A 25000-nucleotide genomic window follows, 5' to 3' on the forward strand; every position below is an offset into this window, starting at 1 on the left:
GGTGTGTTTATGGGATATTACTATATTGGAACAGTTACTGTTTAGTAGTAAAATAATCTACTATTCTGTTAGGTTTTCCAATAGAGTTAAGTCATACCAAGTTTATCTTTCTTTTGTTCTATTTTAACTATAGTGTTTGAATAAATTATGTTTTGCTTAACATTGAGGAGTTTGACCAATTGAATTGCATCTGGAACAGAGCATCTCACATTTACCTATAAAATATTTTTTAAAAATTAGGGCCTAGGCTACATTCTGAATGGGTTTTGAGGAGGTCTGATCTGGTCCATGACATGACAACCATTTAAGCAGATCATGAAGGAATTGCAACATTGAGCATTCCTGCCTGGCACAAAAGTAAAACAGGAAAGGCAGCCCGACCTTAGATAACAAGGGAAATTAGGGATTTCATTAGATCCAAGGAAGGGCTGTAAAAATTGTCCAATAAAAGCAGAAGAACTGAGAATTGGGACCAGTTTAGATTTCAGCGAGAAGGACCACGGGGTTGATTAAGAGGAGGAAAATAGAGTACAAGAGTAAGCTTGTGGGAATATACAAACTGATTGCAAAACCTTCTGTAGATATTTGAAAAGTAAAAGATTAGTGAAGACAAAACCTGGCTTTTATAGTCAGAAACAGTGGAAATTATAATGGGGACCAAAGGGATGGCAGATCGATTAAACACATACTTTGGTTCTGCCTTCACGAAGAATGACACAAATAACGTCTCAAAATGTTGGGGAACACGGGGAACACAGAGAGAAAAGAACTAAAGGAAATCAGTATTAGTTGGGAAATGGCATTGAGGAAACTGATGGGATTAAAGGCCAATAAATACCCAGGGCCTGATATTTTACATCTTAAGGGTATTTAAGGAATGACCCTAGAAATGCACTGGTGGTCATCTTTCAAGATTCTATGAACTCTGGAACACCTCCTATTAATTGGAAGATAACTAATGTACCCCACTATTTAAAAAAGGTGGTAGAGCAAAAAGTGGGAATTATACACCAGTTTGTCTTGCATCGGTAGCGAGAAAATGCAACCACCCATTATAAAAAAATTTAATAGCTGACCACTTAAAAACAGTGATAGGACAGAGTCAGCATAGATTTATGAAATGAAAATCATCCTTGACAAATCTACTGGAATTTTTCAAGGATGTAACTAATGGAGTTGATAAGAGGAGCTAAAGAATGTGGTTTATTTGGACTTTCAGAAAACTTTTGATAACCTGCATAAGAAATGATTATGCAAAATTAAAGCGCATAGGATAGGGGCGTAGTGTGCTGACATGGATAGAGAACTGGTTGGCAGACAGGAAACAAAGGCAGCACAATGGCTCAGTGGTTAGCATTCCAGCCTTGGGTGACTGTCTGTCTAGAGTTTGCATATTCTCCCCGTGTATGTGCGGGTTTCGTCTAGGACCTCCGTTTTCCTCCCACATCACAAAGATGCGCAGGTTAGGTGGATTGACCATTCTAAATTGCCCATAGTGATCAGGGATGTGTAGAATTGGTGGATTCGCCATGGGAAATGCAGGGTTAGACGGGTCGGGTGGGGTCAGGGTGAGTCTGGGTGGGATGCTCTTCAGAGAGTTGGTGTGGACCTGTTGGTCCAAATGGCCTGATTCCACACTGTAGGGAGGCTATGAAAGAGTAGCTAGACACAGTTCCTGCACGCATTGTCACCAAGGGCACTGGAAGTGCCCAGACTTACCACATAGCGCAGGACGAGAATACCATGGGTTTGAACTCTGCTTCTGTGAATTCTCTTTAGATTAAACTTGTTAGTTACTCCCTTTAAAGATGATCGACAGTTAGATTGTTTGATAGTTGAAATAATTGACAGTAGGTTTGATTGTAGACAGGATGATTGACTGTCAGGATGATTGACAGGAGAGATAATTAACAGACAGGTTGGTTAACAGTTGAGATAATTGACAATAGGATAGATTGATAGTCAGCATGTTTGAGTGCCAGGATGTTTGACAGTTGAGATGATCGACAGTTAGGATAATTGACAGTCAGGATGATTGATAGTTGGGATGATTGACAATAGGATTAATTGATGGTTGGTATGATTGACAGTTAGTGTGATCGACAAGTGAGGTGATTGACAGGCGACGTGATTTACAGTCAAGATGATTGGCTGTCAAGATGATTGTCAGTTGATGTGATTGACAGGATAATTAACGGGATAAGTTGACAGTCATGATAATTGTCAGTTAGGATGATTGCCAGTTGGCGTGATTGACAGCCAGAAAAGTTGACGGTCTGGATAAATTGACCGTCAGCCTGATCAGCAGTTAGGTTCACCTAGTGGAGAACGGAAGTGGTTATTAACTACGTCACTTCCGGACGCTGTGGCAGGACTAAAGTTGGTCTGCGCTCGCTCTGCCGGTGGAAACATGGCGGCGTCTTCGTCTCGACGTCTACAGACCAAGCCAGTCATCACCTGTCTCAAAACCTTCCTCATTGTCTTCAGTTTTATCTTTTGGGTGAGTGTGTAAGTCAGTTACCGGGGTGTCTTCCTGGGAGACCGAGCTCTTGTAGTCCCGGGGTAAGTGGAGCCTGAGTAGCGGCTACACAAAGAGAGCGGCAGCGGCCCCTGGCTGCAAGTTTGGGGGGGTGGTGGTGGTGTCAGAACGCTCCTCTATTACCTCTTGTTCTCTAAGAACAAACTCTCAGCTTCAAAGCCTCTCCCTCTCCCCCCTCCCTTCCGCTCGGTATCCCAGCGAGTTTCCTGGTGTCGGACTATAGGCTGCTCGATGTTGATCTTATTAAAATCTCTGGGGTGTTAAGAGTTCAGGATGGGGCGAGGAGGAAGTGGTGACCAAACAGGGTCTCAAAGAGCATCGGCGTTTAGGCTGAAAAAGTTTTATTTTTCTGAAAAAAACACTTTCAACTCACTTGAAGCCGTTTCGTTGTTTGAATCTGCACTTGAAATCTGGAAGGTAGTGGGCCGAAATGTGTAAACTATTTCGTAGTTAACCGTTTTGACAGCTGTTGGATGTCTTCCTTTCTCCCAGTTCGTGCGAACGTTAAACCAAAGTGCTTATTTCAGAAGCTCCTTTTGTTCAAAGTCGACTTGTTCCTGCCCTCAACCGTGTCTCCCACATCTCCCGCACCTCATCCCTCACACCCCGTCCACGCAATAAAAACCAAAAAAGAATCCCCCTCGTCCTCACGTACCACCCCACCAACCTCCGGATCCAACGCATCATCCTCCGACACTTCCGCCATCTGCAATCCGACCCCACCACCAAAGACATCTTTCCCTCCCCACCTTTATCTGCTTTCCGGAGGGACAACTCTCTCCGTGACTCCCTTGTCCGCTCCACACTCCCCTTCAGCTCCACCACACCCGGCACTTTTCCCTGCAACCGCAGGAAGTGCTACACCTGCCCCCATACCTCCTCCCTCACCCCCATCCCAGGCCCCAAGAAGACTTTCCACATCAAGCAGATGTTCACCTGCACATCTGCCAATGTGGTATACTGCATCCGCTGTACCCGGTGTGGCTTCCTCTGCATCGGGGAAACCAAGCGGAGACTCGGGGACCGCTTTGCAGAGCACTTACGCTCGGTTCGCAACAAACAACTGCACCTCCCAGTCGCGAACCATTTCAACTCCCCCTCCCATTCCTCAGACGGCGTGTCCATCCTGGGCCTCCTGCGGTGCCACAGCGGTGCCACCCGAGGGTTGCAGGAACGGCAACTCATATTCCGCTTGGGAACCCTGCAGCCCAATGGTATCAATGTGGATTTCACAAGTTTCAAAATCTCCCCTCCCCCCACCGCATCCCAAAACCAGTCCAACTCGTCCCTGCCTCCCTAACCTGTTCTTCCTCCCACCTATCCCCTCCTCCCACCTCAAGCCGCACCTCCATCTCCTACCGACCAACCTCATCCCGCCCCCTTGACCTGTCCGTCCTCCCTGGACTGACCTATCCCCTTCCTAACTCCCTACCTACACTCACCTTTCCTGGCCCCATCCCCGCCTCTTCGACCTGTTTGTTTCCTCTCCACCTATCCTCTCCTCTATCCCTCTTCTATCCGCCTCCCACTCTCTCCCTATTTATTTCAGAACCCCCTTCCCCTCCCCCTTTTCTGATGAAGGGTCTAGGCCCGAAACGTCAGCCTCTCTGCTCCTATGATGCTGCTTGGCCTGCTGTGTTCATCCAGCCCTGCACCTTGTTGTCTCTTGTTCCTGCTTTGTTTCGGATTTCCCGCTAGTGGCTGGTTTCAATGCCTCGAGGGAATGAGGAAATTCCTTGTCTACGGTAACTTTTTTGAAAAATCACTGCACCGTTTAATCTCGCGCAGCCAAATAAGACTGACTTGTCTCGTCCCTTAATGAAGGGTTATCTTGTCTTCGAGAAACTTTTTTCAGTTTCTTCCCATAAAGACTGAATATGCATGTCTCAGACTACAACTTTCAACGGAAAGTGATTTCTTAACACTTAGAACATGTCTGCATGGTATTGCATGGATCACCTTAAATCTTTTCATTGTGGCGAAAGATTTGCCATGTTGTAGTTATGGGCTGGTCTTAAACTGATCCTAATGCACTTTATTTCCTCCTAATTAAACATTCAGGTTCTGTGCTAGGTGCTGTTGAATTTGCTTTGATCATTCTGTGGTGGAGGTGGACTTGGAGTGAATCTGTTTATTACTTGGGTGTTGGAGCATGAAAGTTTGTTTTTTGTGCTCTGTTCTACCCCTGGAAATTGAAGTCATAAATGCTGTAGCCTGTGTGGTCTTGTACAAAGTTGTCAATACTACCAGAGATGGTAGGAACTGCAGTTGCTGGACAATCTGGGATAACAAGGTGTAGAGCTGGATGAACACAGTAGGCCAAGCAGCATCAGATGAGCAGTAGGGCCTAGGCCCAAAACATCGGCCTTCCTGCTCCTCTGCTGCTTGGCCTGCTGTGTTCATCTAGCTCTACACCTTGGTATCTCATCAATACTAGCTCCTAGTTTAAGAGCCTTTAGAATAAAATATTCTTCAAACCCCTGCATAACTTTGTTACAAGCCTCTTTCTGGTCATCTCCAGCTCTGATCTCTGCATGCTCATTCTGGTCTGAGTATTCCCTTGGTTCAACAGCACCACCATTGCCTGTATTTAGAGCTGGCTAAATATTTTGGCTCAAATATCTGGAATGCCCTGTTAACCTCTACTTTGCTCCCTTTAAGTCATTTGTTAAAATGTACGGCTTTGGTCCTGTACCTTGTATTGGTGTCCTTTTTAACAGGTGGGGGGGAAAAAAGTTGTTTAATGTTCTTGGTCTCCTGGAATATTATTCCAATGAAGTGACATGCTGTTGATGTGATTTGGGAGTGTCAGCTGTGAGCGTTGGTTGTACTCTTGCCTTGAGTCACAAGGTTCCAGGTTAAAGTCCCTCGCCAGAACAAAACTTAGACACTGCAGTGCATGGGGAATGCTGGACAAAGATCCACTTGCTTGTTTAGGTGGATGTCTTGATTTCTGGTGACAGTGAAATGTTAATACAAATTTTTGTTTTTTAACCTTGTTCCAGCTTCAGCAACATCCATTTATAAATGGAGATGAAAGGGTCATGCTTAAATGTTCTAGCTCAGTCATTTGATATTAGTTGAGTTAATTTGGATGTTTTCCATAACTTTCACCTGCTTGTGCCGCCTTTGCTTTGACAGTTTGGATGCAATAAAACCATGAATTATCTTGTTCTCAATAGCCTGTTTGAAATGTGAACAGTAGACTTGGTCAGTAATTCATGAGTCCTTTTTTTAGGAGAAAAGCACTGAATTACACAATTGCAGGAACCTTCCACTTTTAAAGGAATGTTTTTGATAAATCTGAACCTTGAATATATTGTTCCAAGCTGTTTAATGAACAATAAATCACTTCCATGCCACTTTATAATGCTGGATTCATCCTCCAGCATTATAACCTGCAACAAATGCAGGTACTTAGTTGTTTTTAAAAATCTGACTGACAAGACCATTCTTGCTGTCAACTGTACCTGTAGAGCCAATGCAAAAGTTCAGTGACATACATTCATGACCTCAGCAGCTGATGAAAACCTAGTACAATGGAAACTGTGGCTGGGATTGAGTATATTGGGAGACAGTAGTTGACAAAATGGTGGGAGGGAGCATGTAACGAAACATCTGCTTGTCAAAAGTATAGAAGTTCTGCAAAACCATCAAATTAAGGTGGGCTATTTCTGAAAGGATTCAAGATGAGCACCTTGACCTGCCTGGCAAGAATAGGAAGTGTTTAAGTGTCACTACTTTCTAAAAGTGCACAACTGGCTTGTAGATAATGGAGGATATGGCTGAACATGCTGTTGAAGTGGTATTGCCTCCCTTATAAAAGGGTGGAAATGGATATTGCCTTTTTTGAGGGGGGATGGGGACAGGAATGCAATTGTTCTAAATTAGATGAGTGAATATAGCAAACCTTAAAATTAGCATACCTATTCACTATCAATATAGTCTAGTCAACAGGTTGCTCTGAATGCCCCCACTGCTGTTCATGCTGAAAGCCTGGAGAGGTGTGGCCTTGTGTACTCTCTCCTCTGCAAACATCTAAGCCTGAGATGCTCATTTCCCTGACTGATCAGAATCTAGTTTATGGAAAAATAGGCAGGTGCATGGATGTGAGGAATGTCAGATCAACTATGATCTTATTGAATGATGGAGCAGGCTTGTGGAACCAAATGGCCTAATCTCATTTCTTTGTCTTGTGATCTAAGTTACCATAACTGTCATTCCCCTTTAACTTGTAGTGTCATTGAGATTTTTTCAGTTAAATTAAGCCTTGAGCTTGCTTTGCCAGTGGTTAGGATCATGATTTGTCCACTTCAATAAAATTTGCCTGCCTTTGTTTACACCTCTGCCTAACAAATTGTCTTGTCAATGGTGTCTTAGTATTTTCAACCTTTTGGGGTATGGGAAAAGACATGGGTCTGGTGAAATTTCTAGCTCTGAACTTGGCATTCTTTGGAAAAGTGCTTGATGTTACTGGGACACCATAGATCTGTTAAACTGATTTTGGGAAGAAATACTTGAAGTAATTGACTGACCTCCCAATCAATCCCCATTGAAGGGGAAACCAGAATTGACTGTCTTGATCACAGGGATTCAATGAATGTTTGTTTTCAGGAGACTTTCAATAAAATACTGTGCAAGAGGTTAGTAAACAACTGGTGCATGAGATTGAAGTAACATTGCACTAATGGCATGGTTAAGCAGTATATGAATGGGTAACTTTCAGGTTCAGAAGCTCTGGGCTATTGCCAAGCACTGATCCTTGCAACAACTACTTCAAATCTAAAGCAGTGATTTCCTTGTGAAAGCCAATTGTAGCATTTGCAGGCTATTCAAATTTAGCAGGAAGATTATCTTGTGCAAAGAAGATTTGGACTACCTGAATGAGTAGGCAAGACAATGGCAGGTAGAATTTAACTTCTGACAGGATGCAGAACAAAGATGCAAAGTATTTCTTAAATGGTGCAACTCTGGAAAGTGAGGTCCAAAGTGATCTGGTTCACAAGTCATTAATAACTAGCATGGTTTGCAGTCTCCATTCAAGAGAAATTGAACATGGGAGCAAACATCTTCAATTGTGCAAACACTAGTGGACAATAGTTCAGTGCAGTCTCTTCCCTAAAGAAATCTGACAGTGTAGACAAAGGTCACCTGTGACTCCCTGCCTCGTGGGTGTTCTCCATGAGATCTAGGAAATGAGGCTTGTATTAAGCATGGGAGGTGATTTTGCAAGTTCTTTAAGGATAGACATTCAAAGGATGTTGTCCTGATTCTAGAATAAAAACACCAGCCTGAGTAAAAGGCAAGCCACAAAGGACTGAAGCATATACCAGTGTGGTGAATCTTGGAACTTGCTACCTAGAAGACTGGTAGCATAGTCATTAATTGAATTTGCATGAAGTGAAGTATCTCTGACTTGTGGCTGAGGATACTAATGTGAACATGAAGGTAGATCAGCTTTAATTTAGAAGGCAGAATAGGGTGAGGGCTGATTAGGCACATGGTATAGGCCAAAGCCTGCTTGAGCTGCATGAACCGCAAGTTTCATTCACCTTCTCTAGAATGAGGTGCTTCCTGACCAAAAGCTTGATTTTTAAAAATTTGCTTCAATATTACGCACATGCATTTAGATGTGACATGCTGGTGGAGCAACCCCCCCACTGCAGTAATCTTGTGTTAACAAGTTATTACTGCACTTCTAATGTGTGGCTTTAAGTCAATATTCTAATTGTGCTCTGCACTGACAGCAGATGCTGTGGGGGGACCAGCCACCAAATACTTCCAGAGCTAAGCAGAGTCTTAAATGTGGTGTTAAGTTTTTAACCTGGTTGAATATGAACATTCTACAATGGAATTGATGTTTGTTATTCCTCTAGCTACATCACATGAATTGAGATAGTAAGAACTGCCAATGTTGGAATCGTCTGTTCCTCCAGCTCCACACTTCACAGCAGGCCAGGCAGCATCAGAGGAGCAGGAAAGTGGCATCTTTGGCCCAAAACATCAGCTTTCCTGTTCCTCTGCCTGGTCTGCTGTGGTCCTCCAGCTCCATACTGTTATCACATGAATTGAGGTCAGGGCTGCAACCTCTTTCTGGTTATTAGACATGGAACCATGTATTGTTTGCACCATATCTGACTAAATGAAACCTGTTGTCTTAAAGTTAACTGGCCACTTTGGGAGAAATGCTGAATCCTACTTCACTATCAAGGCAGCTGTTCTGTGTGGAGCAACTCCTTGAAGCAGAGCTGAAAGACCAATTTAGAATCATCTCAATACAGTTTGGGCACTTGGTTAGTGCTGAATAAAATAGCTTGCTCTAACAGTATGGATATAAAAGAAAAATACCATTACTATTTTCCAAATAACCCCACATGCTGTAATTTGTAATCTAAGGAAGCTTGATTGTACCTCAAGCCACCTACACCTTACACTTCTTTCTGGTTCTCTTGGTTTTATGGCTATTAAGGTTTTTTATAGTGCTGACTTGTCAAATCAAGCTGCTTCCCCATTGCTTATCTCTTGGTGGTTCATGTTTGTGATTTGAACCACAAAGGTGTTACTCAAGTGAGTGGACTTGGATTTATTTTGTATTAAATCAGTGGAATAGATGGTCTGTAATCAATCTCCTAGGGAACCTCCAACTGAATTGGCAGCCCTATTTTGAATACTACTAGTGTCCTGCCTTGATGGCTGGTTGTAAAACCAGATGTTCAACTTAACCTACTCCATGCACCCATATTTTCAGTGTGAAAGGTGTAATCTCCATGCTAGTGTTGCAACACAACATAAACTGAAGAACACATCCTACTGGCACTTATACTGCCCAAAGACCATGCAACCTTTTCTTTGAAGGTTTGCCTGATTGGCCAAGCAGGCAAAATGCTGAGGTCATCTTTTTGGATTGAACTGTTTCTGAAATGGCTTCAAATATGGTCTCTGCCTAAAGGTTCAATAGAGCTGTGGAACCAGTTAATTTTAGTTAGACAAAACAGGTTTTCTTTAGGTCTAAAGTTGGCTTTTAGCTGTAGATTTTTATCCTCCACTTATTTGAACTAAAAATTGCTTAACTGACCACTGCTTAGACTTTCAAGCTTGCTTTTTCAATTGTAACTGTTACAAGAAGTTTAAACATTGAAAGCGTTTTTAAAAAAAAACTAAATGTGGAAGTTTTTTTGTGCTGCCCTTGGTAATGGAGCCTAGATAAGTATTTAAGCATCAGTTTGCTGTTTATTGACTTAAATTGTGGCATGGCCTAGACTTTGTATATAAACAACTGCATTTAAAATGAGCTAAAGAATTGTTAGACTATATTGCAAGTCTCCACCCTGTTGCAGTTTCTTTTTATGTAACTAGGTTGCAAACATGAACACCATAATGGCACAGATTGTTTGTTTGTTTGCCACATGGGCTGCAGCAGTTCAACTTGACTGCTTTTGTAGCCATCCCCAAACAATTACCATGACAAGTGTAATTTGACCATTCTCAAACAGTGCAGGTTGGTTTAAATATCTTCTAACAATTGTATGCACACTTGTAAATTCATATCTGCAGTCCTAACCAGTGACTTTCATACAGGGTGTTAATTTGTCTCTACAATTCAATTGTTCATTCTTAGATTGCAGGTGGTGTGCTTTTGGCAGTGGGTGTATGGGGCAAAGTGAGTCTAGAAGAATATCTCTCTCTCTTGGCTGAGAAAAGTACAAATGCTCCCTATGTACTCATTGGAACTGGTGCAGCCATTGTCATATTTGGTTTCTTTGGCTGCTTTGCAACATGCCGAGGAAGTACATGGATGTTAAAACTGGTAAGATTTTAATTAATCTCTATGGCAACTTTTTTGTAGTGACCTTTAAAGTAAAGGAAGCTTGTGTAAGCCTTGAATGTTACCTCTGCTTGGTTTTACTAACTATAATTGAATTAAACAGTTACAATGTGTATCACAAACAGTCATGGAGTCTGTATCCCATGCAATCCCAACTTATCTAGTGAACAAGACCAATTTCAAGCTGTAATCTCAACAGATCACTTAATTACAAGGTTGCCTCTGAATTATGTTTAATTATGTAGGTCTTTGTCTTGATCCAAACTTATATTTAGAATCAACTGAGCAATCTGCATAAAGTAAAATTTTAAATACTGTAAAATTCCAGTTCCATCCCCTTTCAGGAGTCATCAGTTGCTTTGCTATCACATGTAGGCCTAAACTTTCTTCTGGTTACCAGGCTTTAAAATTTGATAGCTGTTGTCTTGATCAGCTGCAATACAGTTTAATCTATCTTGGCTTTATAACTCCTTCAGAATTCTACCAAGTACTTCAATTTTCAAATAAAAACTTACAAGTAACCTATTAAGTTTTGTAAACTAACACTTCTGGAGAAACTGCATAATACATCCCAAATCAACCAGGACTCCAGCAAACTGAAACAAAAGCATTCCAAGCTGTAGATTTAAAGAACAATCCTGATCATTGTATGTAGAAAACAAGCCAATGCACCTCATTTTGCCTATCTGGAAGGTTCTCCCATTGCAAACATTCCCACTACATTAGCTCCCCAATGTAACAATTTCAACCTCATCTTGGACCCAAACCCACATGCCCCCACTTCAAAATGCAAACTATAAAATACAATGTAGCAAAATGTATTGCATACTTTGCATCATACTTCTCTCCAAAAATGAAAATTGAGATTTTTCACTACCAAAAATTTTAACACTATTTCTAGGTCACACTCCATGTTCTCATTTGTGCACTTGATAGTGTTTGCTATAATGTTTTCATTTCTTGGCACATGACCAATTTTTAAACTATGCAGTTGGAGAATTAATCTCTACTGAAATATTAAATTGTCCAACTTTATTCCAAGAAATCAAGAATTAGTGTATAAACAATTTATTGTGCACTTGCAGATTATGTAGAGTCAATAACACCATCTTAATTTGTTTTTCTACCCCAGTATGCTATGATCCTGTCACTACTCTTCTTGGCACAGCTTGTAGCTGGAATTTCTGGGTTTGTCTTTCGACATGAGGTAGAGACAACTTTTTTGTGGAAAATATTGTGCCCTTAAGTTTGTATTCAAGTTAATTTCAAAAGTATTGCTGAATGTTGGGTGACTAAACTGCAAAGATTAAAGTGGCTTCCTTAAGTGCATCCTTGTGGATATGCATGAAGTGCTGAAAGCCTGATGAAGAAATAGTTCAACCCATCTATTCTAGACTAGAAGCTAGATCAACAGTAGGTATTTCCAACTTTATTAATTTCCTGCACTTTCCTTTGGAGGCCACAATAATAAAAGGAATGCCAATTGGCTAGCAGTCAGTGTCAAGAATCTCCTGTACTCAGAGGTTTGAACACCACTTTTGGTGTGGAAAGTTTTTAAGAATTTGTCTGCATATAGCTGATACATTCCAAGTCAATCGTGGCATGTGTCTTTGCAATAAGACACTACCTGATGTATCACAATTTGACTTGGCAACTGAAGTCCATTTGCTTACAGATGCAATTCAATGGTGCATAATTTTAATGTGACAATCTAAATGATTTTACCCACTAAGGCTATACTTCCCTCCCCACCCTTCAACTTTGAGAGGGACCACTCTCTTCTCAATGCCCTCATCCACTTCACACTCCCCACTAGCCCTGGCACCTTTCCCTGCAATGGCAGGAAGTGCTACACCTGCCCCGCACCTCCATCCCAGGCCCCAAACAAACCTTTCACATCAGACAGGTTCACCTGCTCATCTGCTAATGTGGTCTATAGCATCTGCTGCTCCTAACGTGGCTGCCTCTACATCAGTGAGACCGAGTGGACGCTTGGGGACCACTCTCTAGAGCACCTGCATTCTGTTTGTGACAAGCAACCACTTCAACTCCAGTCCCTGGACAACATGTCCATCTTGGGCCTCCTCCAGTGTCACAAAGACACTACCTGGAAACTGGAAGAGCAGCACCTCATTCTGCCTTGGGAGTCTACAACTCAATGTGGACTTTACTAGTGTCAAAATCTCCCCTCCCCAGCCTCCTCCCATGACCATCCCTACCTCATTGACCTGACCAATCCCCCACCACTGCCTACTTGCATTCACCTATTACCATCCCACCAACCTTTCCTAGTCCCCTCCTGACTTCTGAAGGGTCCTGACCCAAAGCATCAGCTTTCCTGCTCCTCTGCTGCCTGGCCTGGTGTTTCCTCCAGCTTGCTCTTTTGCACTGAAGCAAATTTTTACCCTTTAAATATTGCTTTCAGTTAACAATATTCCAAGCATGTGTTGAATACTTCAAATCTTGTACCTTGTTCAAAATTGTTGCTATGAAAATTGCATTTCAATTTTCATTGCACTTAAGATACAGAACCCTTTTTGCCAAATTATATTGTGAATTTAGCCCTTGTACAATAAGAACAAAATCATACCAGTGTCAGAATCCCTCTTGCCAGTACTTGAGCAGCTGCAAAATCTTGGCTTATTGCTATACAACTGTTGCATCAAGAGTTCCGGACTTGGTTCATTGCCTCTGCTTTTGTATTACTGTCACATTCACTTAATCGTGAGAACAAATTTTATCAGGCTTGGGTGTAAGGCTTAGATCATGTGCTAAGCTGTGATCTTTTTCTGATAAAAGCTTTACTGAGCTTTGTTTACAAATTATTTCATGTTCTAGATCAAGTCCACTTTAAAGGACTCCTTTAAAGATGCTGTGCGGAAATACAATACAACAGACTCACTAGTGGATTACACTCAGCAAAATGTAAGTAAGACTATAACTGGCATGTCACTGACGAGTTGGGTTTTCTTTCATTTGTAATCACCTTGATGTAGGGCACAGGATCCTTTTCCTACCCTTCATCTTTAATACCTTTCTGTCCTACCCTTATGTTTCTGTGATCTGTAGTTTCACCAACTCCAGTTTCAAATAGGTTCCAGCACAACGTTAATGCTGTACAAGGAAAGAAATGTAGCCACTTGAAGCTAATGTCTGTCTGAGTTTTGAATAATGAGCCAGCTTGGCAATCTGTTCAGGCCATCAAAACAGCAGCTTGCAATTTTAGCAGCTTCTCTCAATTAAATGAGAAGGTACTCTTCAGATCAATAGTGAAACAAAATTTGACATTTTGTAGGTGAGCAGCAACAAATGTATAGAGGATATGAAAATGCAGACACTATAGAGCTAACAAAACATCAAGCAGAATCTCTCTCATGCAATAGCTTCCATATTACATGCAATAGCATGCCAGAAATATCAGCAGATGACTGGCTGCTGCAAGAGGATGAGCTTTGGATTGGCATCTCATCTGGGGAAGATGCACCTGAATAAAACTAAGAGCAATGTCCTTGCAGGCTAGTTTGCTAACCCTATTGGGTAGGGTTCAAACTAATGTGGTGTGGGATTTGAGTAGAAAGTAATTTTTTTAAAAAAAAAAAAATCTCAGCAGCAAGGCAGGTAATACTTCAGCAGTAGTATCTACTGAGTAGGTTCAGTCACTGACAACATAAGATCTAAGTTGTTTAGTTTAATGTGAATGCACAGTGGCAAATTCAAGATGTAGGGTTCCATGCAGGAAGATGTGACTAGTACTTAATATTTCTGGATACCATATGTTAGAGAGGAGTAATAAGCAAAATCTCTTTTTAGCTGTAAAAGAGATGCCTTCATGTGAGCTGCAGTCAATAGGTGACTAACTATATATTGGGAAATAAACAAATTTTGGAACAATTTGGTGCAAAAAACTATGGAAGCGATAGCTTCATTCCCCTAAGTCCCATGTATTTTTCTCTGACACAGCTGTATTGAGAGGTTAGCTTTCAAACTATTGTGTACTGGCTATAAGTCATTACTTCTGTGGGGAATTCATACAAATCAAACTATATTGTAGGCAGCCATACAAGAACTGTGTAGTCTTAATAGACCATACACTGAAGTTTATGCCTTGTTTTCTAGTTGCATTGCTGTGGTGCTCAGAACTACACAGATTGGAATGACACTGCTTACTTCAAAATAAGTGGAATCCCAGTTAGCTGCTGTAGAAATAACTCTGACTGCAAGCCTGGTGATCTGAAAAACATGACTACAGCCAAAGACCGAGTCTTCAAACAGGTTTGACTATAGATGCTCCACTTCTAAGTTGATACAGTAGTGACCACCTTGCTCAAAGTCTGATCAAACTCAGCTTTAAAACGTGTAGGATTCTACTTGAATCCTGTTCTATGAAGTCACTTGCTCAAGACCAAGTTTGAGATTTCAAAATGTAGTCCAGATAAACTTGCAATTTGAGATTTATCTAGTCTGTTCTGTTTGGTTCATCTGTTTTGATTTTTCATGAATCTTTACTGCCCATGTCAGCATCTTCAATTGTTAACTACCAACTTCCTGTTGGTACCTCGTCAGTGCTTTTAGCATGCAAGCTTGATTTTCCCCTTCAACTTTGTAGAATTTTGTCATGATCCTTGATTCCTTTTTCTGGCTTCCTGATTTGGGCTATGCCATTGCTATATAGAATAGTTAAGAATGCACATTCTGAACCTGCTGAATTAATATTTGCTGTTTGAGGTTGACAGTTGACTCTATACCTTGGTTAAAAGTTTCACCAACTTTAATGTTGGTTACTTTTTTCAAAGGTTGTAAATTCATCTCTAGTCTGAGGAAGCTGAGCTTGTAAAGATAAGTCACTTTTAAATGCCTTTATTGCAGGGTTGTGGTGTACTGGTCATTGACTTCATGGAGAAAAACATAGGAATCATTGCTGGAATTGCTTTTGGAATTGGCTTTTTCCAGGTATGCCCTCTAACCAGCTCTAACTTGACTCTTGTCAAAGACTTTAGAATATAGGTCTTGAGCTACAAAAAATTGTGCTGATTAGCCTATAGCAAGCAACCCAGGTTTGACTAGATTCTATTGCATCTTTCTCAATTTGAGCAGAGTTTTAATTTTCAATATTAAAATGTTGTTGAATGCCATTTCAGAAGATCACTTTGTAGTGGGCATCAGTTTGATCATACTGTAGATTATGAGGAAACACTTTGACTTGAATTTAGTTTTGTTCTACTTGAAACTAAATCATAGCAAGACTCTTCCAGATAGGGTGAATCTCCAATGACCAATTTAACTAGGGCAGTTGACTAATTGTAACTACAGAGTTAATCTGTCTTGATCATTAACTGGACTGAATAGTCATCTGTCCAAGAACAAATTGGCAGTTATCTGCTTGTATTGCAGCATGGCCACAGACTTAGGCTGTGGCCAATGTTGACCATTAAATTAGTCCAGTCACTGAACTTTCACACTGAGCCCCATCTGATTTCGAGCAGTCTTAAATTCCATCAGTATAGATGACTTGTGCAATAACCTACTGCATTGCCTGACTAATGATCACAGGTTGATCATCTGCACACATCTGCCTACACCTATGAATCAAAGATTGGACACTTCTCCCAAATTGCAAGTATACTCAAACAGCCTGTCAAGTGAGGTTGTTGGCTTTTGCTTGCTGAGCTGGCTTGTTTTTGTTCAGATGTTTCATCACCATTGGAATTTATACTGTCTGGTCCATTATGGTGAGTTCCAAGCAGACTAGAATACATTGCTTCATTGGAAGCTCCAATGAAGCAACCTAGCATGGTGACAAAATGTCTGAACAAAAACAAGTCGTCAACCTCATCCACAACCCAAGGTACAGATGTTTGACAATACTTCAAGCCTGTCAAGTTTACAAATCCCTATAAACCTGTGTGCAACTTTTTGAACTCTACTATGTATTGTACCTTGTGTTAAGGAATCATGCAAACATCTTGTGTTTCAGCTATGTCTGAAAGTTACACTGAATTTTTTTCCCCTCTCTCCCTGCTGTATCTACTTCCCAGTTGATTGGCATCTTGCTGGCTTGTTGTCTGTCCAGATACATCACAAACAACCAATATGAAATGGTTTAACAGACCTAACCAGGTAATGAATTTGAAACCACTTGTGATTTCAGCAACCAGTTTTGTGTATTGTAGTAAAATTCCATGTATTTATAACAATGTCTGTCTGGTATGCATTTGATATTCCAGTTCCTGTTGGTGAGGAGAAACCCAGTCAGTTCCTTTCATGATACAAAAATCAGTACAGGATTTGCATGATTTAAGCAAAATCCAGCTGCCCAAGTATTATGCTTTCCTCCTCTCCAGGGTGGCTCTGGTTGGCAGAGTTGCCTCAGCACCAGCAATCTAGGCTTGATTTACATCCTGTGGCAACTATCTGTAGAGTTTGCAGATTCTTCCCATGTCTGGCTGGCATTCCTCCCACTGACCAAAGATGTGCAAGTTAGGTGGATTGACCTACCTAATATCCCCAGCATCTGGGGATATGTGGATTGGGTGCACTAACTGTGGAAATGCAGGGATAAGATGGGTTGTGGGTCTGGGTGGGATGCTTTGTAGAGGGTCTGTGTGGAGTTAATGGGCTGAATGACCTGCTTCTACACTATAGGATTCATTCTTTCTTTTTTCCCCACCCCCACAAAAAATTCCTGTTGGTCACTAAACCTGGAACCATGTCAGCAAAACTCTAAATGGCTTCAAGTGTAGCCTGTTCACATCTAGGTTAAGCTTTTTTAATAAACCTTACAGTAACATTTCAGACTGCAATTCACAATCTCTTTTATCTCCATCTCTAGGATGCCTGTATCAACTTGAACCTCAGTGCAGTTAAAAGGAACCAAGCCAGTGGAGTTACACCAAGCAAAACATTACAAATATTTTGCATTATGGTGTGATGGACTGCAGTAACTTTTTAAATTTTTCACATTTCTTTTCGGTATAGATTTGAAGGCTGTATTGGTTAGTAAGAAATGTAGACTTAAGTTGTAGTTGCGCTCAGTGCCATAAGTTTACTGTCTTGAATATTTTCAGCATTTAAGATTTTCTCACTTTGGATTTATGATCACTGTTTGCAAAATTCTCAATTTTTTACATTTTTACAACTTCCTTATAGAAGGAACAGAACACTAAAGCATATTTTTCTACAGTATAGTGGGTTTGAACTATTTTACAGACACTAATGCATTTTCTAAAGCAGAGCAATATTATTCTTAGATAACTTGTTTAATATCTTTATTCTCCCATGCATAAAGTATGGCCTACTTAAATTGGGATGACTTCAAACAAGGCATCTAAAATGCACTAATGCCATAAACTTAGTTGTATCTTGTGCACATATGGGTGACCAATGATGCAAATCTGTTATGGCCATTATTTTGATTTCCATATTTAATTTCATCACTTTAGTGTTCTAAAAGTGCACTTTTAATGCTAGACAGTCCATAAGATTGTAACTGTGACCAAAAGTGGATTAATTTGACTGCATAATGTAACACTTGAGTAAATGAGATTTGGCATTGAATAGAAAAACCTGAACCATGCTGCAAGTTACATCAACCTTTGCCAATGCAACCTTGGTAAACACTGAAGGTGATGAGCATAGACCTAGAGATGAGTACTAGTTTTCTCTACACAATGTAGTGTAGATTTTCTATTTATGCCTCCTTGTACTACCTTTCAACACTTGTTGGCACTGGACAATGTGTAGAGGTGTAAACCTCAGTGTAATGAAACATGTAATATCTTTCAGTAACTTCCTCTATGTAAACTACCTGATTTTAAAATAAATTGGAAGCTAGTCACTGATCTTTTCAACACCAATTTCTTTCAGGTCTGTTTACATGTGACCTTTCACACCACACCCCCATCTGGTGCTTTGTGCAACCTGTTTTTAATCCCCAATTGGCTTGGAAATTTGTTCCAATGTACAAACAATATTCTGCACAACCCTAGAGTTTCAATCCTATTGCATAGAAAAAGATAATTGGATTAAGGAAGTGTCCAGTAGGGACAAGTGGATGTGTGAATGTCCAGTTGTGACAACTTGTAGACATCAACTGTCATTACAGCATAAACAGACCCTTTAGTCCAACCAGTCCATGCTGAACATAATCCCAAACTAAACTAGGCCCAGCTGGCTACTCCTGGCCCACATCCCTCCCTGCCTTTTTTCTTATTCATGTATCCATCCAAATGTCTGCAACACTAATTGTACCTGCATTCACCACTTCATCAAGAAGTTCACCCCACACAAGAACTACCTTAAAATGCCTAATGTCTCAATCTCTCTCCTCACCTTAATGTGTCCCCCTAGTCTTGAAATTTTCCATCTTGGTGTGGGGGGGAGGAAGAGGGGGAGAGAAGAGACAACGATCCACTCTCTCTCCATACCACTATTAAACTTCCATCAGGTTACCGCTAAACCTCCTACACTCCAGTGAAGAGGTTCAGCCCCTCTAATTCAAACATTTCATTCCCAACAACATCTTGCTCAACCTCTTCCAAACCCCCTCCAGCTTGACAGTATCTTTCTGGCAAACTTCATGGCATTAGTTGAGTAGTGCAAGTTGACTTGATGTATTGTACTTGGGTACATGCAGCTACAATGAGAAGCTTTGTTTTGCAAGCAGATGATAGTAAACAAAGACATAGATCATAGTGCTTAGTGAGGTATACAAGGTTAAAACTGCAAAGCAAGATCTTCACTATTTTGACATTAAAGGTCCATTCAGCAGTCTAACAGCTCAAAAGCTATTCTGTAACCTGCTGGCACATGTGGTCAAGCTTCTGTATCTTAGAGGTTGGAAGAGAGCATTGCCAGATTGGGAGGGTTTTTTGCAGGAAGGCTGCCAGCAATGAAGTCTAATGGAGCCCAAGGATGGGAGGTTGGCTTCCAGACCAAAGTGATGTAAGGAGATAGCCTAAACCCTAACCTTTACACTTACATGATTCAATTAGTCTACTGCTTTTGTAGACAACACACTTTATTCATACAGGAATTGGCATAACTTTAACTCTATTGAAGTACAAGAATTACTTAACCACTAATCATCAACTGTTCTAACCAAGGCAGCATTCCATAAACATACCCTCTAGCAAAAATGCAATTCAACAAAAGTCATGGTTCTCAGATGCTGTCTCTTTCCAATCCAGAAGAAACAAAGGTGTTCCTTTTGAATTTAAGAGGAAGCTTTGCTGTCAGGACTTCAGTCTAGCAATGGGGGACTTGCACTTCTAGCTCAGCAGCCAGCAGAAACCTTGACTGACAAAGCAAAAGCCTTCCTAGGTCTGAGCCTTGACTCCTATTTCCTTGACTTTTTTTTTAAAAAAAAAAAAAAAATCACCCAGGGAGAACTCGAGCTATTTACCAACTGCCTGTTTGAAGGAGCTATGACAGCACCCATCTGCAAGAAAAACAGCACAGAACAGCTTTCTGTGAAAGACACAATCTTATCTCTGGCATAACTTTAAGGATTATGGGGCTTATCATAGAGGATGAAGCTTGTTTGAAACTCATGTAAAATATGACAGAGCAAGACTTGCTCTCTTTCTGAAATCTCTGCACAACACCCAATATTTCGCCTTAAGTCATGCCTTAATTTGTAGTAGTCCTGTTATGAACTCCTTTGTCAAATTTTAACCTAACTCATCTCAGCAAGAAGTGTCCACAAAGAAATACCCACTTAGCACCTCCAACTCATCAGCTCTGAAATTTGATAACCTTGTCAATCTGATGGAATTTAAGATGTAAATTAACAATTCTGATTGTAGTGATTTTGAACTATGAAAAGTTATAAAACATTTGCCATCAATGTTGCAGGATGAAAACTGAACAGCCTGTTTTGATGACTTTAATGAAATAAATATCCCAAAATAGAAATTGTCATACAATAAAGACACATGTTAGAGATCTGAAATAAAAACATGGTGGAAATTAGGAAGTCTGGCAGCATCTGTCTAGAAGTAATTTAACATTGAGTCTAACGTGTCCTCGGAACTGATGTGGTTTCTAAAGGTAACTCCTATTGGACTCAACATGTTTCTCTCTCCACATGTGCTGCTGGAGATGTTGAGTTTCTCCAGCACTTTGACCCAATTTTTGTACTCTGACTAATTTGTTGTCTGGTTTGCCCATTACTTGTGATTGCTGTTAATATTTATTGTTTGGACCACAAATCCATCCCAAATCTATTTTAATAGAATTCAATTTCCTCAAGCTAGATTTTATTTTACTGTGGAAAATCTCAGGATTGGAATAAGCTATTAATGTCTTGAATCTCTCAGTTAAGTTAATCATGGCTTATCTCTATCATTGTTTACCCACATTGAGTCCATATCACTTGGTGCCTTTGTCTAAATCATCCATATCAGTTTGACCTATCTTTAATTTTGAGATTTTTTTCTTCTCTGGACTCTGAATGAAATTTCCAATTGCATACCTTATCAAATCTTAAGATTGAATATTGAGTGTTTTCTGTTATGAATGCTGAATACTTAATGAACTGTTAGCTGTGTATAATCTTATACAGGGCAGGTGCACTTTTCACTTTCTTTAAAGTGTAGGGGCACATGTTAGGTGATTACTAATATACCCACTCCTAACAAGAATCCCACCAAATTTGCAATGATCAGCTCCTTAAGAGCTGATGGGTCGAGTATCTCACTATCACAGTCCTCAACACTGGTGACTTGGGTCACAATGCTGTACAGAACGTGTGCAGCTTTTGAGTAAGAAAACCTACATTTACTTTGGCAATAAATTGAAGTCTACAGTCTAATTTCTGTAATTGTCAGCCTTCAAGGTTTCTTTGATTTTTTTTTTTTTAGTTCCAGTAGAAAAACAGTAATGGTGAAAAAGCTGAAACTGGATCCTCACTAAATAGGTCAACCAAGCCTTTTGTGATAGGAGTATATGAATTTGGCTAGCAACTTTATTTTGACCTAGGACTGCATGCTGTTAAAGGGTAAGGTTAAATTTATGTACAAATTTGCCTTCATTTGTAGCTGGCATTAAAGTGAAATGTATAGTTTAAATTCTATAGCTGCCAGTCACAAGCTTTTCAAGGATTTTAGTGAAGAGCAATGTTTTAGAACCAGCTGAAACTGGTCCTCAATATGAAGTCCAATAGGCCTTTTTGTATTAGTGTATGTAACATAACTTAGTGTGACCTTTTTTATAATGTCAAATTTAATTCAGGGGAAGAAAGTAAAGCTGTTGTCTTTTGCTTTGGCCTAAACTTTCAACTGAGAAATTGATCCTTGCTCTGCTACAGGAGTGAAAAGTAACTGGTGAGTACATGGTAAGTGATTAAATTTAATGTAAAATTGCTTATTCCTAAAGGTTGAAACAATTGGCATTCATTTTAATGAAATATATTTAAGTTTGATACAATTATCTAACTCCTTTAGAACACATGAAGAATGATGTAACATAATGTTACAGTTGAAGCATGGAGTTCCTGGATACCAGTTTGGTCCAGAGCAAATACACCTATGGCAAGTGTTTAAGTTCAAGCAGCTTTGGCTCAGATTTTGAGCTGGACTACAGACTGCTTTTCCATGTGTTGCAGTTAAGTTACCTGCAGCCTTTGTACCAGGAGGCAGTCTTGTCTCTTGGGTGTGGCTCAATTTATATTAGTCTGAGTGAAGCAAATGACCAGAGATTCTTTCAGCTTCTGTGGATGAGGGCTGCAGGGGAATGAGCTAACTGACCATGGTACAGATCAGGGTGGAGTAAGAAAGAATAATAGTAGAGAGATGAACATGTGGATCAAATGGGGGGGAGAAGTGGCTTCTAGTTGGTGGGGTACTAGCATCAATAGTGAGGGAAAGAGGGATTTGTTCCAATGGACCATCTGACTGAAAAGTGCTGAGGCCAGTGTTCTTGCAAACGATGTACGAGGCAAGCAGAGAGCATTTTAAACTGAATTGTGGGAGCATGGGATTAAAATTTGGGAATGGTGGTAAATAAAGCTATATGGTCAAGACGAAGGTAAAGGTATTAATGCTGAAAATGATAGTGAATGTGACAGGGATCAAAAGTACAGACTCAATCAACTAAGGGCTAGAATTTGCACATGACAAAAACTGAAGGCTCTGTTTTGAATGTATGAAAGTCAAGACAAAACAGATGACTGTGATTGCAGATAGAAGTGAACAAGTACAATTTTATAGCTGTTACAGACTCACCAGTGAGTGTCTCTGGCTGGGGAAGTATTGGAAAGAATTCTTGGATAGGATTTATGCACATTTGGAAAAGTGTGGCCTAGTTGGGGACAGTCAGCATGGCTTTGAAGGACAAGTCATGTCTTACTAACTTGATTGAAATTTTTGAGGTCACAAGTGATTGAGCACAGCAGTAGATGTTTACGTGGATTTAATTTAAGGCTTTTGACAAGGTGCCTCAAGATCATCCAGAAGATTAAGATGCAAGGAATCCATGGTGACAGCAGTGTGGATTCAGAATTGGCTTGCCTATAGAAGGCAAAGGGTGTTTTTCAGGCTCCATATGACTTAGATGAAAATGTCAATGGGTAGATTAGTAAGTTTGGAGACTATTCAAAATTGGTTCAGTTGTGGATAGTGTAGAAGGTTGATGTAAGATACAGTGGAAAATAAATCATTTGCAAGTATGGGTGGGGAAATTGCAGATGAAGTTTAATCTGGGTAAGTGAGCTGCACTTTGGGAGATCAAATATTAAGGAAAAGTGTACAGTTAATGGCAGGACCCTGAACAGCATTGATGTACAGAAGGATCTTGGGGTTCAAGTACATAACTCCCTGAAAGTAGCCATGCAAGTAGATAGGATGGTAAAGAAGGCATATGGCATGCTTGCTTGCCTTTGCTTGAGGAATTGAATAAGAGTCAGGATGTCATGTTGCAGCCTCAAGACTTTGGATCACATTTTGAGTATTCATTCAATTCTGGTCACCACATTACAGGAAGGATATGGTGGCTTTGGAGAGGGTACAGTAGAGCTGAGGCTAGAAAAACTCAGGTTGTTTTCTCTTGAGCAACACCAGGCTGTGGGGAGACTTGGTTGAAGTTCATAAAATTATGAAACACATAGATAGGGTTGACAGTCAATCTCTGGGGAAAAGAGTTGAAATGTCTAATACTAGGGGCCATGTATTTAGGGTGAGATGGGATAAGGAGACTTGAGTGGCAAGCTTTTTTAGTGGTAGGAGTCTGGAACATACTGCCAAGATTAATGATTGGAGACAGATACAATAAGGGCACTTAAGGGACTTTTAGATAAGCACAAATATGCAAGGAATGGCAGGGTATGGACCAAGGGCAGGCAGAAGGGATTAATTTCATTTGGCATGTTCACCACAACATCCTGGGCTGAAGTTCCCATTCCTGACCTGAACAGTTCAATTTAAAAACCAAAAGAACTGCAGATCCTGTAAATCGGGAACAAAAACAAAGTTGCTGGAAAAGCTCAGCAGGTCTGGCAGCATCTGTGGCGGAGAAAACAGAGCTAATGTTTTGGGTCCAGTGACCCTTCCTCAGAACCGATGGCTGGGAAAACATCGGTTTAGATGCAGAAAGTAGGGAGTAACCAATAGGATAGAGCCCAAAGAGAAAGACAGTTGGACAAACAAAGGAGTTGCTAACTATCAGGCTGGGAGGGTGAGTAGTTGTTAATGGGGACTGTTAGTGACTAACAGGGGGTGTGTAGTGGCAGGCTGTGGTAACAAGGCCTAGTGTGTGGGATGGGGGCCTGGGACATGGAAGAGTTTAGGCCCTAAAATTGAACTCTAGTCCAGAGGGCTGTAGGGTCCCCAAGCGGAAAATGAGGTGTTCCTCCAGCTTGTGTTGGGCTTCACTGGAACACTAGCAAGCTGGAGACAGATGTTGGCCAGGGAGCAAGGTGGTGCATTGAAGTGGCAGGCAACAGGTAGTTCAGTCTTTTTTGCAAGCAGAATGTAGATGTTCCGCAAAGCGGTCACCAAGTCTATGCTTTGTTTCCCCCACATTGTGAGCAGTGAATGCAGTAGACTAGATTCTGGGAAGTGCAGGTGAGGTGTTGCTTCACCTAGAAGATATGTTTGGGCCCTTGGATACTGGAGAGGGAGGAGGTAAATGGGCAGGTGTTGCACCTTTGCCCATTACAGGGGAAGGTGCTGTGGGGAGGTGTTGGGGGTGAAGGAAGTGTGGACCAGGAGTTCCCAGAGGGAACAGTCCCTGCAGAAGGCAGATAAGGGAGGGGAGGGGAATATGTCTGGTGGTGGCATCTTGCTGGAGGTGGTGGAAATGGTATCTGATGATCTTCTGGATGTGGATGCTGGTGGGATGGTAGGTGAGGGTAAAGGGAACCCTATCCCTCTTGCAGGAGGGAAGAAATGGGTGAGGGCAGAAGTGTGGGAGATGGGTCAGACCCGATTGAGGGCCCTGTCGACAACAGAGCTGGGGAATCCTCTTGAGGAAGAATGTGGACATCTTGGAGGTTCCCTTGTCAAAGTTGGCCTCATCTGAACATAAGTGATGGAGATGGAGGAACTGAGAATGGGATGGCATCTTTTACAGGAAGTGGGATGTGAGGATGTATAGTCCAGGTAGCTGTGGGAGTTGGTGGGTTTGTAATGGATATTAGTGGC

At 41.0% G+C, this 25000-nt stretch overlaps 1 protein-coding gene across 1 annotated transcript; it reads left to right on the top strand.

Moving 5' to 3' along the window:
• The first annotated feature begins 2324 nt into the window (after window positions 1-2324).
• On the top strand, window positions 2325-18202 carry LOC109928388 (tetraspanin-7-like). Its single transcript, XM_048605167.1, has 8 exons — window positions 2325-2500; window positions 10158-10346; window positions 11497-11571; window positions 13203-13289; window positions 14481-14636; window positions 15231-15314; window positions 16400-16481; window positions 17194-18202. The coding sequence occupies exons 1-7, from the start codon at window positions 2411-2413 to the stop codon at window positions 16466-16468; spliced, it is 750 nt and encodes a 249-aa protein (XP_048461124.1). The 5' UTR covers window positions 2325-2410; the 3' UTR covers window positions 16469-16481; window positions 17194-18202.
• The last annotated feature ends 6798 nt before the right edge of the window (window positions 18203-25000 follow it).

This window comes from Rhincodon typus, chromosome 14 (genome assembly GCF_021869965.1).
Source record: "Rhincodon typus isolate 14 chromosome 14, sRhiTyp1.1, whole genome shotgun sequence".
NCBI lineage: Eukaryota > Metazoa > Chordata > Chondrichthyes > Orectolobiformes > Rhincodontidae > Rhincodon > Rhincodon typus.